This window comes from Clarias gariepinus, chromosome 9 (assembly GCF_024256425.1).
Source record: "Clarias gariepinus isolate MV-2021 ecotype Netherlands chromosome 9, CGAR_prim_01v2, whole genome shotgun sequence".
NCBI classification, from domain to species: Eukaryota; Metazoa; Chordata; class Actinopteri; order Siluriformes; family Clariidae; genus Clarias; species Clarias gariepinus.
The window spans coordinates 8267919-8295018 of NC_071108.1; the positions used below are offsets into that span (position 1 = coordinate 8267919).

Consider the following 27100-nt stretch of genomic DNA (forward strand, 5'->3'; position numbering starts at 1 on the left):
GTCTGGTCCCTTGCAGTTACAATCCAGAGGGCAGCTACGTGATTTGTTTCCCAACTTCCCAAGTTCTCCCACAGCTCATTTTTCTCCATTCTCTCTCCTGACACTTCGCAGCTCCCTGATGTTCGACTGCATCACTCTGCCTTTGAGTCTCTAGTATGACTCAGCTGCACCCACCGTTCCTTAAGGAACCAGGAAGACATGTGTCAAGATTGTTCTCTGTACATGCACCAAGGTGGTGGCTCCCTGCCTGTGCGAATAGCTATGTCACTCAAAGTCTTCCAACTAAATCCTGCCTTTTGCCCTGACCTGCAACAGTTTATGAGCTCTATAAGGATCATTGATTCATTCATTGATTCATTCATTCGATTTCTATGCCACTTATACTGTGTACAGGGAGTCTGGAGCCTATCCCAGGAGACTTTAGGCACAAAGCGGGGTACACCTGGGATGGAACCACACACGCTTATACTCTCATTAACACATTATGGGCAATCTAGGGATGCCAATTAAAGAGGACATATGGCATTTTACTTTTTTTAGTTGGTTCGTCAAATGAGAATGAGTGAGTCGGAGTTGGAAAATAATCAACCTGGCAGAAAATGAGGGTTAAAAAAAAAATCCCTTCATGTCACTAATCTCCATGTCTTTGGACTATGGGAGGAAACCCATTAAACATACCTTTTTTGTCTTTTTTTTTTTTTGTCTTTTATTTTACATGCAAGGAGTTAACAAACACCCACACTTTTATCATCAAATATATACAACAAAATGTGACACGACTATAAATGTGTTTCCTGCTTTTCATACTAGGATAAACCAGTCTTTAAGCATGACTACAGCAAAAGGTAAAATTCCAAGGAAATTCCTGATTCTCTAAGAGCCTGTAGTGTTGATCAGTCTGACGTTTGACTGTCCCAGGGACAAATACCTAGGAATCTTGAAGTCACCTTTTCTATTGTACAGAATTGCAGTTTGTTTAAAAGGGTTAAACATCAACTGAGTCTTAACCTTGGCTGTCTGAAAGATGTGACTCGTTATATACTTAGGCAAGTTGTTGATCTTAAAAAAAAAAGAAAAAGCTTAAATATGGTCAGCAAAGTATTACTCTTTCACCTTCTACATCACAGGGTATACAGGGTCACGGGGGGGTTTGTAGCCTATCCCAGGAGACCATGGTGTACCCTGGACAGGGTGCCAATCTATCCCAGGGGAACATATACACACACTACGGGCAATTTGGGAACGACACATACCCTAATCTGCATGTCTTTGGACTGTTGGAGGAAACCAGAGCACTTGGAAACCCACCAAGCACAGGGAGAACATGCTTTATGCACACAGACCTAAGGCGAGAAACAAACCCGGACCCTGGAGGTAATCAGTGTTAACCACTGTGCCACCTAGTATTAATGATGTATTAATAGTTGAATCTTACTGAAAGGTGATTCAACTTGTAGTGCATACAGTGCACTGGGTGTCTTTTGACTTCTGGCAAGTCTGTGTACAAAGCACTTCTGTAAGTTGCTAAAGATAAGTGTGTTTGGTGCATACTGTAGATGTCATTTAAATGCATTTGATATTTTTGTGGCTGCACAGTGCCTTAGTGGTAAGCACTGTCGCCTCGCACTCCAGGGTCTCAGTTTATTTCCTCCCTCGGGTCTGTGCGTATGTGTAGAGTTTGCATGTTTTCCTCGTGCCTGGTGACTTCCCTCTGGGTACTCTGATTTCCTCCCACAGTGAGTGTGTATGTGTGTGAGCCCTGTGATGGATTGGCACTCTGTCCAGGGTGTACCCTGAATCATGTACAGTCTCATGGTATAGGCTCCTGTGATCATGTGTACAGGATAAAGAAGTATAGGACATAAATGAATGAATCCTTATGTAACTCATGAACTGTTGGATAAAGCAGTATAGAAGATGAGTAAGTGAGTATCTGTTTCTTAGATATTTGGGTTCATTCTTTCTTACAAAAGAAAAACCCTTCCCAACAATGATTTACTTATGGTACTTAGTTAATAAACTAGTACCCAGTGTAAGGATCTATCTAATGACGGACACTTCAACACCCAAAACACAGTGTTGGTGCTGATATTTTTTTTTTATGTTAGACATATAGTTCAGAAAATATGTCTGCCAAAGAAGCCTCTTCTGAAGTTTATGCAACATGGAAGTGACCAATCTTGCTTCCCTTAAATAATCAAGTTGCTAACTTCAGCTGTTTTGGAGAGAAAATTTTATATGTGCCGCAAAAATGGTCATTTTTTTTAGCGTTATACTGTCTCACGTCAAACAATAATTATTAAAAATGCAAACAATTTATATTTCTTTAAAAGTATTGATACTAAAATTGGTGGAAGCTTCTGGAAGCATTTGACCTGTAAAAATGGTTGCTTCAATGGTTTTTGGTAAAAACTTTGGTTTAAAAATAAATAAATAAATAAATAAATAAATCTGTAGGGTCTGTAACCAAATGTATGTTGTGATATTGTAACAATTTAGCATTTTCGAATAATACTCGTTTTCAAATGTATGTCTTTTCATGTGAAATCTAAATTTGCCAGGGTTATCTGAATGAAAGATCATTGAAAAAATTTGAATTCAAAACAGTTATGGACACTACATAAAAGGGCATGAAATTGCATTTTTCTTTTTAGTTGATAGAATGTGTATGCATATTTACAAAAACGAAGGATGGACCTTGACATAAGTATCATTAAGTATTATGAAAAATGTTGTAATATGATTTAAATCTGAAAATTCACTCTTCTAGATTGGACTCTTTTTAGCAACAATAATATGTTTTGACCAAAAATGTAAACGAGTGAAAGAAACTTTTTGGGAAAAGCAGGAACACTTTACTTGGTTTAAAAAAAAAAAAAAGGCGCGTGCGAGATGATGTCTTCGCTTATGACGTCAACTGAGCTTGCGCGTTCAGAGTCTAGACAGGAGGCGGGGCTCTCGGTATAAAACCGGGGCGGCAATAAGCGAGCTGGAGACATCCAGAGAGAGACATAAGAGCCATGGAGAGCCCGAGGAGCGCTCCTAAACAACAGCCGACTAGTAACGACAGGATGTGCGAGCTTAACAAACCGAGCGAGCCGCGGCGGAGGAAAGAGGAGCAGCCGGCCAACAACAGCACCGAGTTCTCGCGCATCATCACGGATCCCGTCACTGGGAAATGTTACTGCCGCGGGAAAGTTCTCGGAAAGGTTCGCGCAGAACTCACGCGCTGAAATAAACGGTTGTATATGTGTAAATATATATATATATGCTTTATATTTATCCATGCTCTATGTATGTGTGTGTGTGTGTCACAGGGAGGGTTTGCCAAGTGCTACGAGTTGACCGACCTGGCCGCCGGGAAGGTGTACGCGGCCAAAATCATCCCGCACGCGCGCGTCGCCAAACCGCACCAGCGCGAGAAGGTGAGCGCATTTGAAAAAAAAAGAAAAAAAGCTCGCTGTTAATTTACCTCTGCTTCATGTCAAACCTTTTGATCTTATGCTCGGTGTTTTGCAGATTAACAGGGAGATCGAGTTGCACAGAGGACTGAGCCACAGGCACATCGTGCATTTCTATCACCATTTTGAGGATAAGGATAATATCTATATCTTACTGGAGTACTGCAGCAGAAGAGTGAGTCATCTCCCCCCCATCATCATCATCATCATCATCCTGCCTGCTCCTAAACATTACACCACACACTCTGGCATTGGCACAGTGAAAAACACCATCAAACTAAAACCATCACTGCCATACTGCTTTCTAATGTGCAATTTTTTTTAAGAACTGCTCAATCAATAATGCTTTTTTATGAAAGTATATATATATGAAAGTGATTGACGTGTGGAAGTTTACGCCTATATTCTTTTTTCCCCCCATTCAGTCACTAGCACACATTCTGAAGGCACGCAAAGTTCTAACAGAGCCGGAGGTGAGGTACTACCTGAGGCAAACTGTGTCAGCGCTGAAATATCTGCACGATCAGGAGATCCTACACCGAGACCTCAAACTGGGTACATTGCTCAATTCTGAAACAAATATTACAGTAGGTGTCTCACGCCAAATGTGGTTCTAAAAGTGGTGGTCAATATTCTTTTTTTTTGTTTGTTTTGTTTTTTAACTCTTTAGGGAACCTGTTTGTGAGTGACTCGATGGAGCTGAAGGTTGGTGATTTTGGACTGGCTGCCAAACTGGAGCCGGTGAGCAACAGGCGCAAAACGATTTGCGGTACCCCGAATTACCTTTCTCCAGAGGTGCTGAACAAGCAAGGCCACGGCTGGGAGTCGGATATCTGGGCTCTGGGTTGTGTTATGTAAGTCCTTTTACTCCACAACAATGGGAACTCTGCCCTGTGGGACACGTTGAATTGAGTGCTTATGAGGACTGACTTGCACATATTGCCTTACATAACTTTGTTCCAGCAATAGTGCATGACTGAAAAGGAAAAAAAAACTGATGAAACCAAAGATAAAAGAATGAATGTACTTTTGTTTCTTTGAATGATATTCAACCTTTTTCCTGCAGGTACACTCTGCTCCAGGGCAAACCTCCGTTTGAGACGAATAACCTAAAGGAGACGTATCGCTCTATTAAAGAGGCCCGCTACTCTTTGCCTTCCTCCTTGTCCCTCCAAGCCAGGCAGCTCATCGCCAGCATGCTCTCCCGTGACCCAGCAGATCGCCCGCGGCTCGACGAGATTGCACAGCACGACTTTCTCTTGCAGGTCAGTTTTATGCTTTGTGGACTTTGTATTGAAAATTCCAGAAGTATTGAGCACTGAGATTAACTGGTGGTTTCTGTCCACATAGGGCTTCATGCCAGAGACACTGCCCTCCAGTTGCTGTCTCTCTGCTCCAGACTTCCACATCTCCAGCCCTGCCAAGAGCTTTTTTAGGAAGGCTGCTGCTGCCCTGTTTGGTGGGAAAAGAGACAAAGCCAAGTACTATGAGAATCTCAGTAAGTATTAGTGGAATTTCCATTGTTCAACACTTGATATAATATAGTAACTCTTTAATTAAGACAGTCCTTCCACTTATAGACAAGACCGCCAAAGAAGAAGACGACATCTACAAACTCTGTCATGACCTCAAGATGACCTCTATCAATAAGCAGCCTGCTTCACCATCCCCAGAGGTGAGCTGGATTAACTGTCCATTGAGAACACAATGTATAGCAAAGGAGTACAGAATGAACAATGACATTGATTTGCAGTCTTCACATCCCTCCCCCTCCGCCATGCTCACTTCCTTTTGCCTTTTTAGGAAAGAGGGACTCCGTCACTTCTGGCCGGAAAGCCTGTTTCCCAGGCAACAGTCACACAGCCTGAAGCCCGAGACACCATCCTCATGATCGTCAGAGGCAGCCTCGGGAGCTACAACAGCAGCAGTGAATGTAAGTGTGTGTGTGTGTGTGTGTTCCATCAGTCAGATAACTGTCAGTAATTTTCCTGTCTCACAGCACCTCGTTACCAATGCTGAGTGCATTCCCTTTGAATTTTCTAGGTCTGGAGGACAGTACGACAGGCTCTGTGGCAGAAGCCATTGCCAGTGTTTTACGAGGCTGCCTCGAGCACATGCCCACAGGTACTTCAGATGCACAAATGCACCGCATTCACAAAACGATCGAATCCATTCATAGTGGAAGGCAATTTAAATTCACGTGCAAATAACAATCTACTCTTCATCCACAGCTGAGAAATTACCCAAGGCTAGCGGATGCAGCAGCATGCAGTGGGTGACAAAGTGGGTGGATTATTCCAACAAATACGGCTTTGGTTATCAGCTGGCCGACAACACAGTGGGCGTCCTCTTCAATAGCGGAACGCACATGAGTCTCCTAGCTGACAAAACGTAGGTACTAGGGCTTGTTCAGTTACCAACTTAAATTTTTAAAGCAGTGAGTGCTGTTGTCAAGTTCTGAGTGTGGTTTGGGATTATTGCACGATGCATGACACCATCCCAATTACTCATGGGATTTTTGGTGGTAGACATATCAATCCATGAATGACCAGAATGAGTGAACACTTGGTAAAAACACATTATCTTATATACAAAATTACAGAGAATTTAACAAGAAGAAGAGATTAAATTGGAACTGACAGTGCTGTAGTAAAATCAGGTACACTCGATATCTATAGTAGTAGGTGGGTAGTTTGGAAGTCATGTGGGTACATAATATTATATTTTTCTCTATATTTAGGTGCTTGTGTACTGCCGTTATATAAATAGGTTAATTTTGTAGGTGCATAAATGGGTAGTAAGTTAGTCAGGTTGTATGTAAGCTAATAAGGTTCATCAGTAAGTTGCTCAATTAGTTAAATAATTTATTAATAGGTAAAAGTTAGTTCCTTGATTAAGTAAGTATAGTCAGGCAACCCTAAATGTTGGTGGTCTTTCGGCTGCTCCTGTCAAAGGGTCGCCATCTGATTGCGCACTCAACTTGGCATAGGTTTTACACCGGATGCCCTTCCTGATGCAACCCTCCCATTTTATCCGGGCTTGTGGCTGGGAATTGAGCATTAAGTGGGAATTGAACACGGGACTTCCACATGGCAGAAGCAGGCGAGAAACCTTTACTGAGCCACCAAAAGTTAATACAGATTAACTTAATAGATAGATATTAAGCTAGGTTCTTAGATAATTAGCTGGGTGGGTAGTTCTTGGATGGGTACATACTTAAATATGTAAGTAGACAGGCAGCTTCTATGGTGGTAGGATGGAACTTTGTTGATCTTGAGGGAAGTCGCATTGTTTGAGCAGCGGAAAGGTATAAATATCTAGTGCCCATGAGCTCTGACTAATAGCCAAAGTGGGCATCATCAGCAAGTAATAGTACAAAATAGTTTATCATCAGATACATAAAAGGGAAAATGTAACCATACACGTAAAGGAAACCGGCACTTTATTAAAAATACTAAAAATAGCTTTTTAAGATCACATGGTTACATAAATAACCTTGTCTAGCCTTGTCACTGATATATATATTTTTTTTATTGGGAGTGTGTTTTAATCTTCTTTGTGTGCCTTTCTTGCGCAGGACTGTATTGCAGCATGCTGAGATGGGTCAGTGCGCTGTGATGTACACAACAGATGTTCCTGAGAACTGCGTGGGCCAGGTCACAATTCTCAAGTACTTCGCTCACTACATGGAAGAAAACCTAATGGATGTGAGTGGAAATTATCCTGTGTTTATTCCTTTTCAAATGTTAAAACCTATAAACATGGACATTTGAGTTGAGAATCACGGCCCACATGAAATACCCACGAAAGTTTTCATGGCTTTTGGTCATGTTGAAAGTGAAGATGATCAAATCTTTTAACTCTTAACTCATAACTCTTAACTTTAAGTCATAAGTCTTTTGACTCAGAAAACTTTGAGTAGCAACGATTATTTCCTCAGTCATGTAAAACGCTTTATATATAACATTAACAAGGTTGGAATGATATTAATGAACTCTATTTCAAATATTATGCAGTGAAGGACTTTAGGAATATGTGTGTGTTTTGCTTGCTGTATTAACATTTCCTCTTGTCATTAGGGAGGTGATATGGTGATTGAAACAGATGCTGAAAAGCCCAGACTTTACTTGCTGCAATGGCTGAAGTCAGACCGGGCCCTGATGATGCTTTTCAATGATGGCACATTCCAGGTATTCAAAGAAACCTTTTCAGCTCATTCTTCATTCATTCATTCATTCACTGGTATCCAGGAAGCAACTCATTTCTGTAGGTTTGTTGATTGCAAGGTTTTTTTTTTTTTTCAATAGTAACAACCTTTTCTTAGAAACCTATTTCTTTAATTAGGCTTCCTGTTAAAGTCCTTCAGAGTTTTTTTTTTTTTCTTTTTTTCTCTCTCCACTCGTTATTTCTTACACACGTCTACCTGTAAAACGACTTCCTAGTATCCTACTGTGAATTTTTACTTGAGAAATACCGCATACTGTTCTTGCCTTAAATAGTCTGGTGATCCGGTGAGCTTATTTTAAGATCAAGAAGAAGCCTACGCTCACCGTGGTATCACAATGACTCACAGGTGGCGTAACAATGCTCAACATCCTGTTTCACTTCCAGGATGACAAATTGTCTTTATCTCTCTAAACAGGTGAACTTCTACCACGACCACACCAAACTCATCCTGTGCACCCAGCAGGACGACTACCTCCTGACGTACATCAACGAGGAGCGAGCATCCTCCACTTTCAAACTGAGTGCCCTCCTGAGGGCCGGCTGCACGTCGGAGCTGCGCAGCCGAATGGAATATGCGCTCAACATGCTCCAGCAGAGATGCAAAAAAGTGCTGTGAGACTCTTTTGTGTCTCACCGTGTGTGTGTGTGTGTGTGTGTGTGTGTGTGTGTGTGTGTGTGTGTGTGTGTGTGTGTGTGTGTGTGCACGCAAGCACACGGAGAATCTGTGAACTGAACAGAAGCAAACTGGAACTGTTAATTAATGTGGATGTGTTAATTAATGCTGAAAGACTGTTAGAGAATGTTTAACTGGATGGAAGTAGGTGCCGTGGCATGAAGATAGTGGAGCGTAAAGTGGGCAGGAGAAATGAATGTAGCATTGTGTTTTTAGAAAATAAGCTTGGAGATGAGAGACTGGGCTGGAACCAGGGGTTTAAGGAGGATAACCAGGGAAACTCAGAAGTGAAAGCTGGATTTAACGCAAAAAATGTCTGTTGAGACTTTTTTTTTTTTTTGCATGTCAGAGTGTGAATGTATGTGTGAGATCACTTCATTTGTTAGGAAATAGCAAATATTTATTATGTAAATAATTATTTATTTACTTTTATTAAATAATTAAACTAAGGTAATATTTAAAATTCTAAATGTTGTGTTTTTCTTTTTTAATTGTTACAGTATAATTCTTGGTTTCTATAGTATGTACCGTATAATGCAATGTACACCTTTTTAATGCATTTTACACCTGTAAAGCCTATTGCTGGGAACTTGTGGCCCAAGCAGGGTACACCTGGGATGGCATGCCAAATGACTGCAAATCACAAACTCGCACAGTTGCACATACAATCGCACATTACTGACTTATTATATGCGAACAGCAGTCAACCTATAATGCATGTCTTTGATCTGCTGGAGGAAACTGGATGACTTGGAGGAATCCCACCAAGCACGAGCACACTTCACACACATGACACACCAGAGCTGAGATTCAAAAACCCAACCCTGGAGGTGCGAAGCCAAAGTGCTAAGCCACGGCACTGGAAGTGACAACCACATCAAAATAAGCGAAGTTCCAGGTAACATTTCTAAAAAATGTACAGCGTCAGTAAGATGCGATGCATTCTTTTCTGTAAGCTCAACACATTATAGCATTATTGACTAAATGCCGACCAAATCAAGAAAAAAAAAAAAAGGATGCTGTTGGAAACTTATGTTTGAACTGTCTCATGGTCAAAAGCAGGTTAGCAACCATCATTATAACCATGACAACACTATGCAGCATACAGGGGAAAAATTAGCTGAATAACTGTCTAATTAAATAAATGTGACTCATTTAAGTACAGTCATATTTAATAACGGTCATTAAGGTAATCACATGTCTTGCTTTTTATTGAAATGATCGGTAGATCATAATAGATCAATCATTATTGGCATAGACATACTGTATTAACATTATTGTATACATGCTTTCATTGAGTCTTTCAACTTATGGAATTGTTTGATCAGACAAATCAGGAAAATGCATATAAGCTCCACCTAATCAGCTGACGTTAGATTAAAAGCCCTGTAGCAAACATCGAGACACATCTGTCAGTCATTTTATGACATCAGGCATACGCAACCCCCTAAATATGTTTCAGCTACTGATGAATAAGATTGTCACTATGATCAATCCAGTGACGTATTCCTGTACATTCCTGTACTGAGCTGCTTTCCACCATCAGCACCTACTCTAATAAATATTGAAAATGATCCTTGCCAACATGGCAAGTGTTGATTTTTTTTTTTCCTCCCCTGATTAAGATTCCTCACTTCTTCTGTGTTTACGTATGAGAGTCATCCCACTTTCTCTCTTGCTGAGTCTTCAGACGGAAGAGATTGTCAGATGGTCTACAGGCCCACACACCATCAGTATGGATGCTTCAGTGGCCTCGGAAAAATCTTTTTTGAAGCCTGCCAACAGTTGTGTGGGCTTGTGTGTGCTTTAGCTGGAGCCACTGAAACAGAGTAGAATGTGCCATTCTTTGTCCACGTATATAACTGTGTGGGTTTCACCTCGCTTATCACCATGGGAAACATTACGTCAAACACAGGAAAAGTGATGCAGGGTTTTTTTTCCGACTTGCGAATACATGCCATCCCGGCAGAGGAAAAAAATGAGGTAATTAGAGGGTGCGGCGTAACCTTAAATGTTCAGTCATCTACAGCAGCCACTTTATCATCCTCATGTTAGTGGTAGATGCAGAGTCTATTCCAAGATCATAAGGTGCCAGGTAGGAATACACCCTAGACATGAAAGAAGGCTGTTGCTATTGATTTCTGTCATGTCTTCTACTAACACATTATTGTTAGTAAGTGAGGCCAAGCAGACATTCAGAGAATGTGAAACTCCATGTAGAGCTCCAGATTGAGCTTTAAACTGTGGTGATATGAGGTGGCAACTCCACCATATAAAACATTTTAAAAGCTACAGTATTTAGAAGGGATGGGAATCACCCATCACCAGTCCATAAGATATTTCTGTGTCGTTTCAATTCAAATTCAAAGTTTTTATAAATATCTCTTTTTGTTGAAATTTTTAACCTTTAAAAAAGTTCAATGATTAATAATATGCAGCCCTTTTACTTAAATTCCAAAACAGCTCAGCATTTAAACAATACAAAATAACTTCAAATACAAAAGATTAACATTTAACTTAAAATTACATTTAGCAAAAAAAGGTATTTTTAACTGAGCAGAATGTATCTTTGCCATCCGCCATAATTATTATTTCTAAACAAGCTTAGCTAATAATTCACTTGTACCACACAGGATGAAAGTGTGTTACATAGTTCAGAGTGTACCCCCTGTAGGATTCTAAAAACAAGGCAACATTTTACCGACTCAAATCCATTCACATAGTTTGGAGCGATTATATCTGAGACTGATCGGCTGATCACTGGTCACGGCCGATCAAACTGAAAACCAGACAATATAATGTCACTGGCTGATGCCTTTATTATAATATTTTTTTAAATATCGATTTTAGAGTCAGTGTGACGATAATTGTCACACAAAAGAATTGTGATCTATAACTAAATCGACTTTTTTTTCCCCCCATCTCTATTTGCTCATATTAACAACTTTACAAAACAAAAGTTTATTGCACATCCATAGTGATGCATGACGCTGGGCTGCCACAGAAGTACGATTAGTCAGAAGAACAAAACAGTCTTTGTTCTAGATTGGTTCAAAAAAAGAAACATGCCCAAACTGACTCTATTGGCTATGAATATCTGTTTGATAGCTCTCAAAATGCTGCCTTCCTCCAACACACACACTCACACACGCAACGTCTCTTCAATAAGGTAGCAAACTGTGTTGACGTCAGCAGCAGTGGTTTCCTAAGCGATTCAGCAAGCAAACTGCCTTCACAATTCTTTACGCACACAGAGCAAAATAGTCATAAGCATTACGTCTTTCTGTTAATCGATAATTCAATATAATACCTTAAATGTCCACTAGCAACAACAGACCATGTGAATGTTTTTTTACTGCAACAAAATCACACTCTACTAAATATTTATTTTTCGGTTCCGCACAGGGATTGGATCAGATTTGATATCTCATGAGCGGAACCTGTGGAAGTGTACACAATAGACTGAGATGGCTACTGAAAGGATTTCAGCATCAGATCTGTCCAATTTTCCTAAATAAAAAAAAAACTAAATAAAAGTATTTTGATATGTCGTGTATAATGGATGGCCCTTTCTTACTTCATGTTTAGCAGAATATGCCACTATAAAAGAAGATGTTGAGAATGTACTCTATGTATCATCCACATTCGCCCCCCACCACAAGCCACAGCCCCCAAGGATCAGCTGTCAGCGTCCTGGTCTCAGACACCACAGTAAACCCCAAAAGGTCTTGTGGAGTCAAACCCCGAGGGACCAGAGCTGCCCAAGCAGCATGAGAGGAGCCTACACTATTTCGGCCGGGCATACTCTAGTATTTTGTGTTACAATTTTATTATGGCTAATCGTGTATTTTAATCTTCAGCACCACAGCAACAGAGTTATGCTCAGGGTAGCGCTGGCAGCAGGTCAAATCACAAGTTTATATTAATTCATTTATTCTGTTACTGTAGTAACAGCTAATTTACTGTATAGTGACATGGATGGCAGAGACACCGCATAATCTAAGACTAATAATAACCAAATTAAATCGTTGTTATGTAAGAAAAAAAAGCATGTGATTTACATTTGTATTTTTTTTTTTTTTTTAGAGTGAGTGGTGTTTTTGTTTTGTTGCAAAGTCTTCAGGACAAAGGACATTACAGTGAGTGGTTGCTCAGTAACATGGAAAGCTGCGTTTTTGTCTTTAAAAAGAGAAAAACAGAGCAGCTGCTGAGTGAATGACCAATGTTTGTATCAAATACAAATGTTGGTATCAATAAAGGATAATATTTATAACCGGTAATTTGTCGTGGCGATAAATTACATAGCGCGCATTATGATTTATATTATATTTAGCCAGGGCACATAATGAATTCCTATAGAATTATGTTATATTTCCTTTAACATAGTAGCATGGTAATGTTAATCTAATCTAAACCCTGAAAAAGATTTTAATTTAATGCAATGTTATGCTACAGTTATTACAATTAGTGTAAATATTCATGTTTTTTTTTTTAACCATACTGTATTCAAGACCATCCCAGACCATGTGGGTCTTCCCTCATACATACAATATCTTTGCATGCTGTAGAAATACGGTTTCCCTTCACTGTATCTTAGAGACCTGAACTTGATAGTGTCCCTGGTCACAAAGTAATCTCTATGAGGACCAGGTTTACAAAGATAGGAGTAAAGAAATTAAATCCCACAAACACCTGTTGGCACAACCTGTTGGCTACATAGTGTATGACCCAGATATCATCTCACTCACTTATCGTCTTTACCCCATTATCCCGTATACAGGGTCATGGGAAGACTGGAGATGTAGGACATGGTGCAGTGCAACCTGGACGGGGTGCCAATCCATCGCAGGGCACACATACACACAGTCACACACTACGGGCAATCTGGGAATGCCAATTAGTCGAATTTGCATGCCTTTAGACTGTGGGAGGAAACTGGAGAACCCAGAGGAAACCCACCAAGCATGGGGAGAGCATGCAAACTCCATGCACACAGACCTGAGGTGGGAATAAAACCCTGGACCTGGTGCAAGGCCACTAACCACTAAGCCACGGTGCCACCATGACCTATTTTAAATTTAAATCAAGCCATTAAAGGCTCAAAAACAGAGTGAGGATTTTCAATGAATTTCAAACACCAGAATTTCATTCCAAACCTGTGAAAAAGCAATTGCCTCTAAACCTAATAACTGGATGTGCCATCCTTGTTAGCTTAAACTGCAATCAAGCTTTTGCAATAGCTGGCAGTTTTTGTAAGTTTTTCATATCGCAGCAGAGGAATTTCGGCCCAATCATCTATGCCAAATTGTTTTAATTGAGCTACATTGTAGGATTTTCAAGCATCAGCAAAACCGCCTGTTTAAGGATCACAAACAGATTGACAAGATTTGGCAGTGCATAAGATTTTATTTTACAAGGTTATGGCTGATCATGTATTTTACTCTCTAGCACCACAGCAGCAGAGTTACTCTCAGGGTAGCGCTGGCAGCAAGTCATATCACAAGCTTATTTTAATTCATTTATTCTGTTACTGTAGTAACAGCTCATTTACTGCATGGTGACATGGACGGTAGAGACACCGCATAATCTAAGACCAGTTGTATTTTGACTAGGCCACTCCAAAACCTCTCATGGATGGCGGTTTTTGCCCAGTCTCTTTCTAATTGTTGAATCAGGAACACCGACCTTAACTGAGGAAACTGAAGGCTGCAGTTTAGATATTGTTCTGGGTTCTTTAATGAGCTTCTGGATGAGTCATCATTGTGCTCTTAAAGTAACTTTGGTAGGCCGGCCACTCCTGGGAACGTTTATCACTGTTCCAAATTTTCTCCATTCGTGGATAATGGCTCTCACCATGGTTTGCTGGAGTCACAAAGTTTTAGAAATGGCTTTATAATCCTTTCCAGGCCGATGCATGTAAATTACTTTGTTTCTCCTCCGTTTTAGAATTTCTTTAGATCGTATTGCTTTTTTAGATCTGTTAGGCTGATTGTCTTGGGAGACTTAGGGCACAAAGCAGTGTACATCCTGGACAAAGTGCCAATCCATCACAAGGCACAGACACTTGAGACACAGACACTAAGAGCAATTTGGGAACGCCAATTAACCCAATCTGCAGGTCTTTGGACTGTGCGGGGAAACCGGAGTAGGGCCAGGTAGGTTTTTCTAAATGAAATTATCATTTAAATAACTGCATTTTGTATACGGGTTATCTTTGTGTCTGATGATCTGAATCATTTAAGTGTGACAAACATACAAAGAAAAATCTCAGGAAGGAATCTCTTTTTCATGGCACTGTATATCCAGGGTCCTGTTGGAAATAGTCAGCTATGGTGAAGGCCATTAGAAAAACCAGGGCCGGTAAGTGTTTACTTCATGAAGTTGTTAGCGCATATCCAAATCCAAATCCCTTGTTTTGTTAGCTGGATGGAAGAACAATAGAGTGAAAAGGAAGTGTGGTCAAAGGGAGGCCTGGCCTCACTGTAGTGACCATTTCAACTGTGTGCGTATGTTTTTGCCCTTGTTTAGGCCGTAATGAGGCCGCATGAGGCAAAAGTTCTGAACCCATGCTGAAATCTGAAAGGCTAAGAGTATTCTTTTGCAAATAAAAGAGCCAAGGGGGAAATTTCTAATGTCCTAATGATGAAAGAGAATGAAAACTCTAACAGTTTGTTGTTATGTAAAGCCTCATGTGAGACAGAAGGATCACGTGTCTACAGTCTATTGTTCATAATGCGTCTTCGAGCAGTATGGCTGGTATGTTGTCTCACGCTTGTGGGCATGTGAGTGACTCATGCTTGGGGTCTGTCTGACTGTGAGAGGGCTGATTAGCAGATATAGTGTTGTTGGTGATTTATGGAGTGTCAGATCAGATGAGATCGGCGTGTAGATCTTTTCCTCTGCCTTTCTTCCTTCCAGTTGTGCAGCAATGAAATGAAGTCTGACTACCTGAATGTACTAAATGACCAGGTCATCTCATTAATGGATTTTTTATTTCCTGATTGCATCAGGCTCAAATTGAGAAAAAGTGCTTTTGGGAGCCTGAGGAATCAATTCTCAAAACCAATTCTCACACATGAATCGGCCAACTTAAAAGACCTTGAGATGTGCCGAAGAAGACTTTACAGACTGGTTAGCCTCTCTCATCATCAGTACAAGATCTTGGCCTAATTTTGTATGTAACTTTGTATGGAAGTACATTTTGTAACACTAAAGTTGCCAAAAGAATGCCATGGCGAATGCATGCCAGGCAGTATCGATACATTCAGCCCAACGTGCCTTATTGATTCAGCAGCCACTGAAAAAACCCTTAAATTAGTCATATTGCTTTAATAAATTACCATACACTTTATTTATGATTTATTTTTACTTTCATTGGCTTGTCTATAAAATATGTCTAATACCTTGTTGGTAGACTTTCTTGGGGGTACAGTGATGAGTATTTCATTAACATTCATTTTCTGAGCTGTTATGGAAGCCAGGTTGCTCTGATCTTCCGCATTGTTGGGTCTGGTGTCTTGCATCTTCCTTATCACGGTACCCCACAGATTCTTTTTGGAGTTTAAGTCGGGCACGTTTGCTGACCAATCAAGCACAGGGATACCATGGTCCTTAAACCAGATATTAGTACTTATGGCAGTGTGAGGAGGTGCCAAGTCCTCCTGGAAAATGAAATCTGCATCTCCAAAAAGCTGATCAGCAGAGGGAAGCATGAAGTGGTCTAAACCTTCCTGGTAGATGGCTGCACTGACGTTGAACCTGATGAAACAGAGTGGACCAGCCAACTTTACACTGGACATCAAGCAACTTGAATTCTGTCATTCTCCGCTTTTCCTCCAGACTCTGGGACCTTGGTTTCCAATTACCACATTTTTTGCCTTTTCCCATTTTTACCTTTTGTGTCTTACTCGCCATGTGCAGGGTGTCAGTGATCGTCTTCTGGACAACTGTCAAGTCAGCAATCTTCCCCATGATTGTGTACAGTATTTTACTGAACCAGACTGATAGACCATTTAAAGGCTTAAGAAACCTGTGCATGTGTTTTGAGTTAATTAGCTGATTAGAGTTTCACTATAAGTCTCTAACATAAATTTTTTCACAATATACAGCCATGTTTCAGCGAAGGGAGTGGGCTCAATCACAATTTTACCTAAGAACACAGCCATGAATTAAGAATGGTACAAAAAGATCCTTCAGGAGCAACTTCTGCCAACCATCCATCTAAGCACAGCAGTTTGGTGTTGAACATTGCCTTTTCCAGGATGATGGAGCACCTTGTCATAAGGCAAAAGTGATAAATAAGTAACAGAAGGAACAAAAAAATCGAAATTTTGGGTCCATGGCCAAGAAACTCCCAAGACCTTAATCACATCGAGAACTTGCGCTCAATCCTCAAGAGGCGGATGGACAAATAAAACCTAGAAATTCTAGTATGGATTATGCAAGAATGAGCTGCTATCAGTCTGGATGTGGCCCAGAAGTTGATTGGAATTGATATGTTACGACATGATACCTCTCAGAGTACCCTGTTAAACTTAGTCCACCAACTAGTTGGCCAGTCTCTGTTTAGACAGGGAAGCCCCAGTGTTTTGCTCCGTGGCAGATGAACAGTTGGTCTGATTAAATGGCCAGCATGTGGTCAAAAGTGATCATGTTGGAAGCGCCAATAAAATCAACAGACGCAGAATAACAATTTGCCACCTTTAAGAAAATAGACGTTTTTTAAAAGATTCCCATTTAGCTGCAGAAGATATGTTTTTTTTTTATAGTAAGACCAATCGCACAACAATCAAAGCTGTCTATAAATAAAAGCACCTGAGTGAAATTACTCAACAATCATTCCTTATTTTCAGCAGGTCCATTTGTGTGCAGCAGTAGTGGCTCTCTCACTCTGTGTGTAAAACAACACTTTCTCTGCCTGTACAGCTGTGATTGGCTTTTCTCTCCCACTGAAGATGGTGAGTCAGAGAGCTGTGGAGGTGCCGGGCTCCATGTTCACTGCTCTGTGTGTGTGTTAACGAGAGGACGGCTGTTACGCTGTAGGCGGAGGGGGGGTCATACAGAAGCGTGGCAGGGGGCAGGAAACAGGTGTCAGAAATGACGCAGAGAGAGGGCTTCAGACAAAAAAATGCACCATCACACATATTCACACATTGGCACACACACTCACACTTTGGCATTTGTCTCCTCAAGCTGTCTAGGATAATGATAAGGCACAAAGTCACATTAGGCATCTCTCTCTCTCTCTCTCTCTCTCTATCTCCCTCTCTCTATTTCTCATTCGTTCTAAATCACTCTACAGTCTCTGAAGTGCACTCATTCATATGCACACGTGCTCGGCAGCTTCCGCTGGCTTTTTTTTCATAGCATTGTTGATTTATCAGATAAATCATCACAACTGTGTCCTCACTGTCCTGTTTTTTTTTATATGTTTTTTATGCTTTTTATGTTTACTCATTTTGGCACATGCAGCAGCGAACATCTGTCATCTCAAATACACATCATTTAATCACCATAATGCTTTCAGCACGAAACTATAGAACTATAAGAATAATAAATGCTTTTCAACTACATGTAAAAAGGTTGAATTTATAGGCATACTTCAAAAGCTTTAAACTTGCATGCACAGAAACCCTTGGAACAATTTGTCCTTAGTATATTCACCATCTGTTCAAAATACTTCCTAATTAGCATTCAGCCAGCAGCTACTAGGATTAAAGCCTGGTATTTGCTACGAGAAAGCAACTGCTTTTTCACTGTCGTGTTTTGTCCATGATATTGCATGGACAATGTGTGACCATGCTGATCAAGCTATTCTTCTGTTTCAGCCAGAATGCACAGAACAAGGTGGACCGGGGGAGGATCAACTCAGTATGTGCGCGTGTGTGTGTGTGTCAGACAGGAAGATGGGGGTGGTACTGGTACTCAGACCTTACATGGTGCAGAGAGAACACCAATCTTCAGCTTTGAAGAATACAAACATGAACAGAAGATGATTAAATTCATTTGACTGCACATCTAGGACCACTTTGCTCTTTCTATCTCGCTCTCTCTCTCTCTCTCTCCCGCTCTCTCTCTATCTTTAATGAACACTAATAAATATGGAGTAATTAAACCCACTTTACAACTTTCTCTTACTCTCTCTCTCTCACACACATGTTTTTGTCCATGTGCTCCAGGAAACAAGAAAACTCCAGACCTGCAAAGCAAAACTCGGATATAACAATAAAGTAGAGGTCGATGGTGAACATTGTATTGATTCCCATTTGTACGACCATGGTAGGACCTCCAGTTAACACACACACACACTCATACACACACTATTTTGTGTGATTAAATGTGGGAACGCCAATTAATCTTTACTGGACTCTTTGGATCTCTTTGGACTGTGGGAGGAAACCGGAGAACCCAGAGGAAACCCACCAAGCATGGGAGAACATGCAAATCCAACCCAGACCCTAGAGGTGCAAAGCGGCAGTGCTAACCACTATGCCACCGAGCCGCCATGATTTTAAATATTATTTCAAATCTTACATTTTTTCAGTTACAACTGATTTCTGTTGCTTATTGCAAAAATCTCCAGAAGCCCTGTGGATGTAACCTTTCAGATACGCACTCCCATCCCAGCATGCTGGACAAACTATTATCAACCCAATTTGTGTCACATTGCCTACTGCCAGGAACTAAATCCAGCAGGTGAGTTGTAAGAATAGCATATTCATAGGGTTTGTAGAAATAGGTATATAATCAGTTTCAATGTAGAAGCAAGTTGATGAAAAATATACTGTTAAGAGCTTTTTTCTAATCTGTATGTTTTTGGACTGTGGAGGAAACCAGAGAACCCAGAGGAAACCCACCAAACACGGAGAGAACATGCAAACTCCATGCAAAGACCCAGCAAAGTCATGCTGATGACCCGTAGTTTAATGAATGACCATGTTATCACATAAGATGGGTTTTTCTTTCCTGATGCCACAGAAACATTTTAGGACTTAGATTGTATATACATAATTACTCTACTTTTTTTTTTGTTTTTTTACTATCTACTTCTGTTAACTTCTTGTGACTTGTTTCTAAGCTTCGTCAATTAGAATGTAAACATTTATCATGCCAATAGAGCACCTTTAAATTTTGAGAGTGGATCTGGGAGCATAAAGAATAATTTTTTTATACATGAACTGGGCACTACATTGTACACTGTTATTTAGGCATTTGGCAACTTACTTTTTTTTTATTAATCAAATTATACATCTGAGCAGTTGAGGATTAAGGGCCTCGCTCAAGGGCCCAATAATGGTAATTTAGTGGTCATGGGGTTTGAACCTGGAACCTTCCAAACTGTGGTCCAATGGCTTAACCACTGATGTATACACACTAATGTATACACACTTTAGAAAAAAAAAAAAAACTTGTATAAATATTTTAATACTAAATGTATTGCTGTACATTATATATATTGAAATATATGCTAATATTAATAATATTATATTAATATAATATATGATACTATTTTTCTTTTCCTGAAGTGTGAATCTTTTTGAAAAATCCCCTTTGCTGCAGTTGGAGGTCTCCCAAGACAAGAGCAATGATGCCTTGAAGCCTTGAAAACAAACCACACACAAAAAAAAATCTAAGAAGAGATGGCACATTAAAATCATTCTTTTTTGTAATTTGTTTGGATTCGCATCATTAATATGATTAATTTTGATCATGCACTGACACTTGGCATCCATCGGAAGTTTCTTAAGATACTGCTATATTTTCTTTGGTATACTTATATAATAAGACTAATGAATTAGCAATTGCTGTAAGCTCCCACACTGTGCAAATTTTTTCTAGGTTGTAAATGAAATACTAACTCAAATAAAGTAGTCAAACATCCCACATTTCAGCTCAATGTAAAATTGTTTCCCAAACGTAATAGGGAAATTGGGTCGTGCTGAAACTTAATCCATAGGTTTAACCGACATTTTCTCAATATTGTGCTACACAGTTCCCAATATGCACATTGGTATTACAGTATTAATGTTTTTGGACATGCACGGTTGACATACACAGTCCTATGTAGTTAAAAGTTATTATCTCTAATAAACAACATGGTACCGAGGCTTCTTTTTTTTTCTTTTTTTTTTGTTTTCAAAATGCCAGGCTAAAAGACTTGCAGCATTATGAAAATTGAAACTGCTGGTCTTAAAGTGATAAGCCTAATGCCTAAGTGGTGGTCACACTTTGCCCAAATAGAGCAAAAGGGATTTAATTACAAGCTGTGAGTCAGAAACGAATGGCATGATAGAAGTAGCTAAATGGCTTTTTTCTTTTTTTTTTGAGATGTGTACTTGGTCACATCAACAAAGCTACAGTCTTTTGTGGCCTTTCTTTCATAACTGGCATTTCTTCACAAATTCACCTTAGACTACTAAGACCCTTGGAAGTCAATTAAATTTCAAATAAAACTGAAAGCAATATAAAAAGCATAACAACTAGGGTGCACTTCTCAGTACTAATGAACTGCTGACAAGAAAATTGCCTCATCTGATTGTTGGAAGACATGCACAAGAAAAACCTTTTATCACTAATAGCTGCTTTGATCACTAGTAGTAATTGATTGTTTTTTTTTTTTTTTGCAGTCAGAAGACAGGAATTAAAAGAGCTTTAACGGTTGCTTCGCTTCCAAGTTCTTCTCCAGGACACTGTGCAATAAGATGAAAAATGTTGTGATATGATGTGGAATGTAAACACCAGATTCAAAAATTTGCACTACAACAAGCACACCTTCTACATAAAGCCTTAAAGACCAGTTGCCCTAAAAGTAACATGTTAAAGAAGCCGTGAGAATTTAATTTAGCAGACTTTTTTTTTACTCATGCTTTTTTTTTTACTTTGCATGCACAAATAGAACAGTCTGATTGTACTGAAAGATTGCTTTGATGACAGTAGCACGCTTCCTTCACAAACAGGCCCCTGTCTTGCTTGTTTAGTTATTCAAATCAAGAACGAGCAAGGGAAAGAACAGAATAAGACAGGACAGGATAAGATTAAAGTAACCAGAGGTAAGTGAAGAAAAGAGTAATTAGAGAGTAAGAGGACACAAGTATAATGATCAGGTACACTACTCCTGTAAGAAGGTTGTGAAGAAAACAGCTCTCAAAAGTGTATTTTTCATCAACATGGTTCTGCATTGAAACTGAATATATGCTTATTTTCTCCAAACCCTGTGAATATGCTATTTTTACTTTAACTCACCTGCTGGATTTAGTTCCTGGCAGTACGTAGTTGGAGTAACATGACGCAAATTGGGTTGATAATAGGTAGTCCAGCATGCTGGGCTGGGGGGTGTGTATCTGAAAGGTTATATCCACAAAACAAAAATCAGCAATAACTGAAAAAACTTTTAAGGCGTAATGACGTAGTAGTTAGCACCAGAGGTCCTACCATAGTCGTAAAATATGGGAATAAATACAATGGTCACCACGGTCCCTAATTGGACGACAGAGGTTCATGGATGGATTTTTAATAATATTTTTAGCAATTTTATATATGCATCAACGTTTTGCATTATTATTATCTGTATGCAGTTTAGCAACGATCCATGAGTGAAGGTGAAGTTAAAAGCTTAATAGTATGAATTCCCTATCTCAGCCAGAGTGCAGTATTACAATCCTCACCACAATACTGAACAGAAGGAAATACATGGGCAAAAGTATGTGAACACCCAACCATTTCACGCATATGTGAATACATCCCCAAACTCTTTTCACAAAGTTGGAAGCATGCAGTTGTCCATAACTAGGTATTTAATAAATACATATATGACCAGCCTCATAAAATCAAGTATTAATTAGCATTTTAGGTGATTTAAGTTATGCGGATTTAAGCCCCATTTTGATGCCAGGATTATTAATGTATCACGTCCGGTTGCTGAGATACGGCCAGTGCAAGGTTGTTTATCCAGGATTTCCCTGATAGCCCTAAAAATAACTTTGTGAGCAGCATGGTAATATTGTGAAAATAGTTTTTCTATCACAACAGCTTGGATAGTAAACAGCTTGGATAGTGTTCATTTAAGAGCTTTAAAACAATGTTTGGTATCAAACTTTCTTAGTTGTTAAAGGTATTTATTAACAGATTTTTGCCAAAATTAAAGAATTAATACATTTTACCCACTGCACACTATTGGCCATAGTGCAAAACTAACCTATGTGCCTTCATGCCCAACCTAATACGATGGATCACATGTGATTGTAAAGGGTAAGTGTCCACATAGCCATATAGGGTACTAGTGTAACTAGTGGTACTAGTGGGTACTAGTGTAAGTAACTGTCATTAATGGGAAAAAAGTTTATAGAAATAGTTAAGAGGTTAAAGCTATGATGAAAAGTCGAAACGTAGATCGGATAAAGATCTGTTGTTATTTTACCAGTGAAAATACTAAAAAAATATTTTTTTAGAATAATTTTCTATATATCTATTAGTGCCGGTGTTTGTTGACATTAATAAAGTAGCTTATTTGAAAGTCGATTATTACATCAGGTTCGATTCCCATCTCTATGTGCCTGGTGTTTGCATGTTCTCTCCATGCTTGGTGGGTTTTCTCCAGGTACTCCAGGTTTTTCCCACAGTCCAAAGACCTGCAGATTAGGCTAAATTCTGTCCAGACTGGACAGACATACAGACAGACATACAGAGAGTTTTCTGAGACTGGTTTCGAGTCCTCCAGTGTATAAAACATGAAGATATCATTGAAAGAGCAAGTTCTGACCAATGTCCCAGCAAAACCTTTCTTTTATTTATACAGATGAAGTTGGAGGAAGACAGTAATGGATGTCCAGTACTGCGGTTAAGGAAATCCTGGGGAACTCTGCCTGCTGACCCTATTCCTGTCTGATGGTCACCTCTTTTGTCACATCTTCACAAGCAGTTTTGCAAGTGAGATGTTTTATTCACTTTCCATTCACAAAACTTGCTGCACACTACACTTCCTGCCTTTTCATGTACATTGTGTGAGTTGCTACAGAAATTTACATGCATAGGACGGTGGATGAAATTAACTAACGGTGAAATGGCACGAAAAATACTCAGAACATAACCCCTTTGCACTGAATCCTTTGTTACATAAGACAAATATCAATATCTGTGTGTGTGTGTGTGTGTGTGTGTGTGTGTGTGTGTGTGTGTGTGTGTGTGTGTCCTCATGAGAATTGAAGAGGGCAGAATAAAGATCTTCACAAGCCTGTTTCAAGGTTTCTCATGTCCATGAGGAGGCTTTTGAAGCTTTTGAACAGTGCAGCTCTCAATGCAGTGCTTTCTGCTGAAGTACAGTTTCTTTTTGATATTAATTACTACAGAGATGAATGAGATGTGGTCGTGATAATGTAAAGGCTTTTCACTAACCCCGATTAGGGTCATGAAGAGTTTTAAGATGTCTGGTGGATCTAAATAGCATGAAAGCATTATTTTTCTTTTCAATATTTGCTGTCACGCCTACAAATTCATAAAATTGTTTAAGAAAATCCATAGGCTGCATATGTAACCGTGGCTCTACGACTTTAAGTGGAGAACTCGCAGAACTGTTTTGTTCCACAACTGCATCACATTATCCTCTGATCCACTTTAAACAATAAGAGTGGCCCATTGGGATCCTCTATATCTAATAGTATTGACAAAAAAAATTCTAAATTCATTAAAATTACACACCATTGATGATAAATATAAGTACTGTACCCTATATGACATTATAATTTCTACATCTACTGTATTAGTTCTGTACTCTACTGAGGATGTGGGTCTACTTGACTTACTCAACGTCTCAAAACTCCATTAATAACTCAAAAGTCCAATACTGTTATCAACTGAGGAAGGACAGGGTTTGCTTTCCAACCTGAACCCAGCCACTGGATGTAGGATACAAGCCCTGATCGAATTGGAGGGTTGTGTATGCAGATCAGATGATCTGCTGTGGTCAGACCAACATCAGATACTCTTGCAGTGCAAGAGCAATGGTTACTGAATAAGAAGCAGATCTTTTTACTACTGAATAAAATTGGTCTTATTCTGCAATTGGGGCATGATGCTTGTCAAACATGATCTAGTACCAAGAAATTTGGGCATCAATCCAACCAGTTGACTGTTTATCCAGCTTCTATGGAGCTTGGCAGAACAAACAACTCACTACTGTGCCCTGAAATAGAGGAGATTGCAAAAGTGAAAAAAAAAAAAGGTTTGAATTTATAAACTATTATGAATTTTGAAAGAATTAACCTTGCATTACATTACTGCATGTTAACATGTCTTGTTTCTGGTTCTGCTTCTGCAGCATCCTACATACACTATAGTGCTCAAAAGTTAAGGATCGCTTTCTAACTCCGGGGTCTTTCCTGATTTATTTTTATTTATTTCTACATTTTAAAGCAATGCTGAAGGTGTCCAAAGTATGCAATAATCCTTCTATTTGAACTATTTATATTGAGATGTATCTGCTACTCATGATCTGTAAAGGCTTCATAACTGCTCCGATCCGAGATGCTGTTTGCTAATTGGTGATTTTTGGGGCTGGTAACTATAAATGAATTGCAGCAGAGCTAAGTTTTGGTCTTGCTTTCCTGGGAAGGTCTTCATGAGGACCAGTTTCATCATGATGCATGATGGGTTTTGCAAACGCACTTGACAATACTGTTCTTGCAAGAACTTTTCCAGAACAGCTGACCTCCATGTTTTGAAATAACAACTCACTGTTGTTGTTGTTGTTGTTGTTGTTCTAGTTACATAATTACGTAATTTCATGTGTTATTTCCTAGTTTTGAAAATAAATCACTAAACAAAAAAAATGAAAATTGCAAATGATCCCAAACTTTTGAGAGCTAGTGTACATGTGATGACATTGTATTTAGTACTTAGCTTTGAATCTAGAAAAGCCACTATAGTTTTGGAAAGGAACAGCGTTGGTGGTCTAAAACCCATAGAATTTTTGACATGTTATTGCGCTATGAATCAACTATGCCAAAGGAAAACTTGAGGAAGAGGTCTTAAGGGAACTCATCCCCACTCTAGATCACAATGAATAGTGGAATTCGAAATCAAAGAGCTATTTACAGCCTAAAAGCTATTTATAGTTACATTCCCTCTGTACCGGACTGCCGTCCAACTGTATTCCTGCCTGCGGCGTTCCCATAATACAATATAGATCCACAGTCAGCCTTAAGAGGATAAAATAGTTCTGAAAGATAAATCAATTTAAAAAAAAAACACAGCACACATAGAACCTAACTAAACATTAAGTCCACTGAAGCGTGGCTTCATTAGTGTTTTCTTTATTTGGCAAGCTGGAAGCAATAGCGTAAGTAAGGCTATTTCGGTGGCACAGTGGAGATCGAAAGTAGAAAGTCCCTAATGGGCTTTTCTCCATTTTCAGGACTACAGCTCAATATGGCTTAAGGCAGAGTTGCCAAGTAAATTTTAAGCACAAAAAACTCACAGGCTAATAATGGCTGAGATGAGTCACGCAGCAGACGGTTGCACTTCTAATAATGGGCTAGATGGTCTGTGAAAAGCAAATCACTGTGCATGCGTACGGTGCTTCCGGAACATCTTCTGCATTTAGACTGTGTTTAAATAACATGAAATTGCTACAAGCTTTAAAAAAAAGCAACAGGTCCCATTTTACACACACACACACACACACACACACACACACACACACACACACACTCAAAAGCAGGACATGATAAAAAAAGAAAGTAAAAAAAGGAACAAGTTTTGAGCTAGTAGTGTAATAATGTTTTTTGTTTATCATACATTTCGATAGTTCACAATAACATGGCTAATGACATTACTGTTGTTGTTTTTCCTCTAGTAAAAGCCTTTGACCCTGATCATGAGAAAGTCAACCAAGTCAAAGGGAGTTCCCAGATCTAGATCCTGTTTTGCCTTTTCCACTTGATTGTTTTGGGAAGCAGCTGGGCATGACATATTGACTGAGCAGGGTTGCCAGGTCTATGCATATGGGCTGCTTTAGTATTAGGGTTGATTTTTTTTTTTATTACTTCAAGTTAATTACATACATGTTTGGTAAGCGAAATGATTTTAACAGTAAATGCATATTAATGCGTATGTATGTATGTATGTATGTACAGTATATATGTATGTATGTGTTTTGGTTGTAGTTAAAATATACTGTAGCATCCTTAATAAAAATAAAATAATTTTTACAAGTGCTTATTTATATAAGCACATGGTTCTTTATATGTGATTATATGAGTAATATGTGATCACATGGAAAACATATCAGATTATCTAAAATGCATGCAAGTTCCAGTAAAATAAATGATGTGAACAATATGTAATTAAATCTCCATAACTATTATTCATCCAAAAATCATGTGTGAAAAATTAAACTGCATGCACTATATGTGTGTGTGTGTGGAACATACTGTACTGAATAAATGACATAGATAAAGTTGAGCCGACATTTCTGAGCGTGAATGAGATGATGTGTTAGTACAGTAGGAATAACGTACTGTAACAAATTTATATATATTTTTTTGTTTATGTGTATAAACAGTATAAATACCATCAACTGCATGGTTTATTTTTGAGTAAACCTTTATGGTCCTAATTATACTGTATTTTGTTGTAAATATTGCAATACATTTCCAAAAGCTAGTCATGATCCTGGACTAATTGTTTGTGGGAGGGTCAGATTTTGAGCTGAGGAACTGGAATGGAATTGGTGGCCATCAGGCTG

The 27100-nt window shown here is 39.2% G+C and overlaps 1 protein-coding gene across 1 annotated transcript; it reads left to right on the plus strand.

Annotated features, from left to right (window-relative positions):
- Positions 1–2866: 2866 nt before the first annotated feature.
- Positions 2867–8817, plus strand: plk2b (polo-like kinase 2b (Drosophila)). Its single transcript, XM_053503863.1, has 14 exons — positions 2867–3209; positions 3318–3425; positions 3520–3636; positions 3887–4016; positions 4132–4315; positions 4528–4726; positions 4812–4959; positions 5042–5136; positions 5265–5394; positions 5505–5585; positions 5693–5852; positions 7039–7168; positions 7541–7651; positions 8104–8817. The coding sequence occupies exons 1-14, from the start codon at positions 3021–3023 to the stop codon at positions 8302–8304; spliced, it is 1983 nt and encodes a 660-aa protein (XP_053359838.1). The 5' UTR covers positions 2867–3020; the 3' UTR covers positions 8305–8817.
- The last annotated feature ends 18283 nt before the right edge of the window (positions 8818–27100 follow it).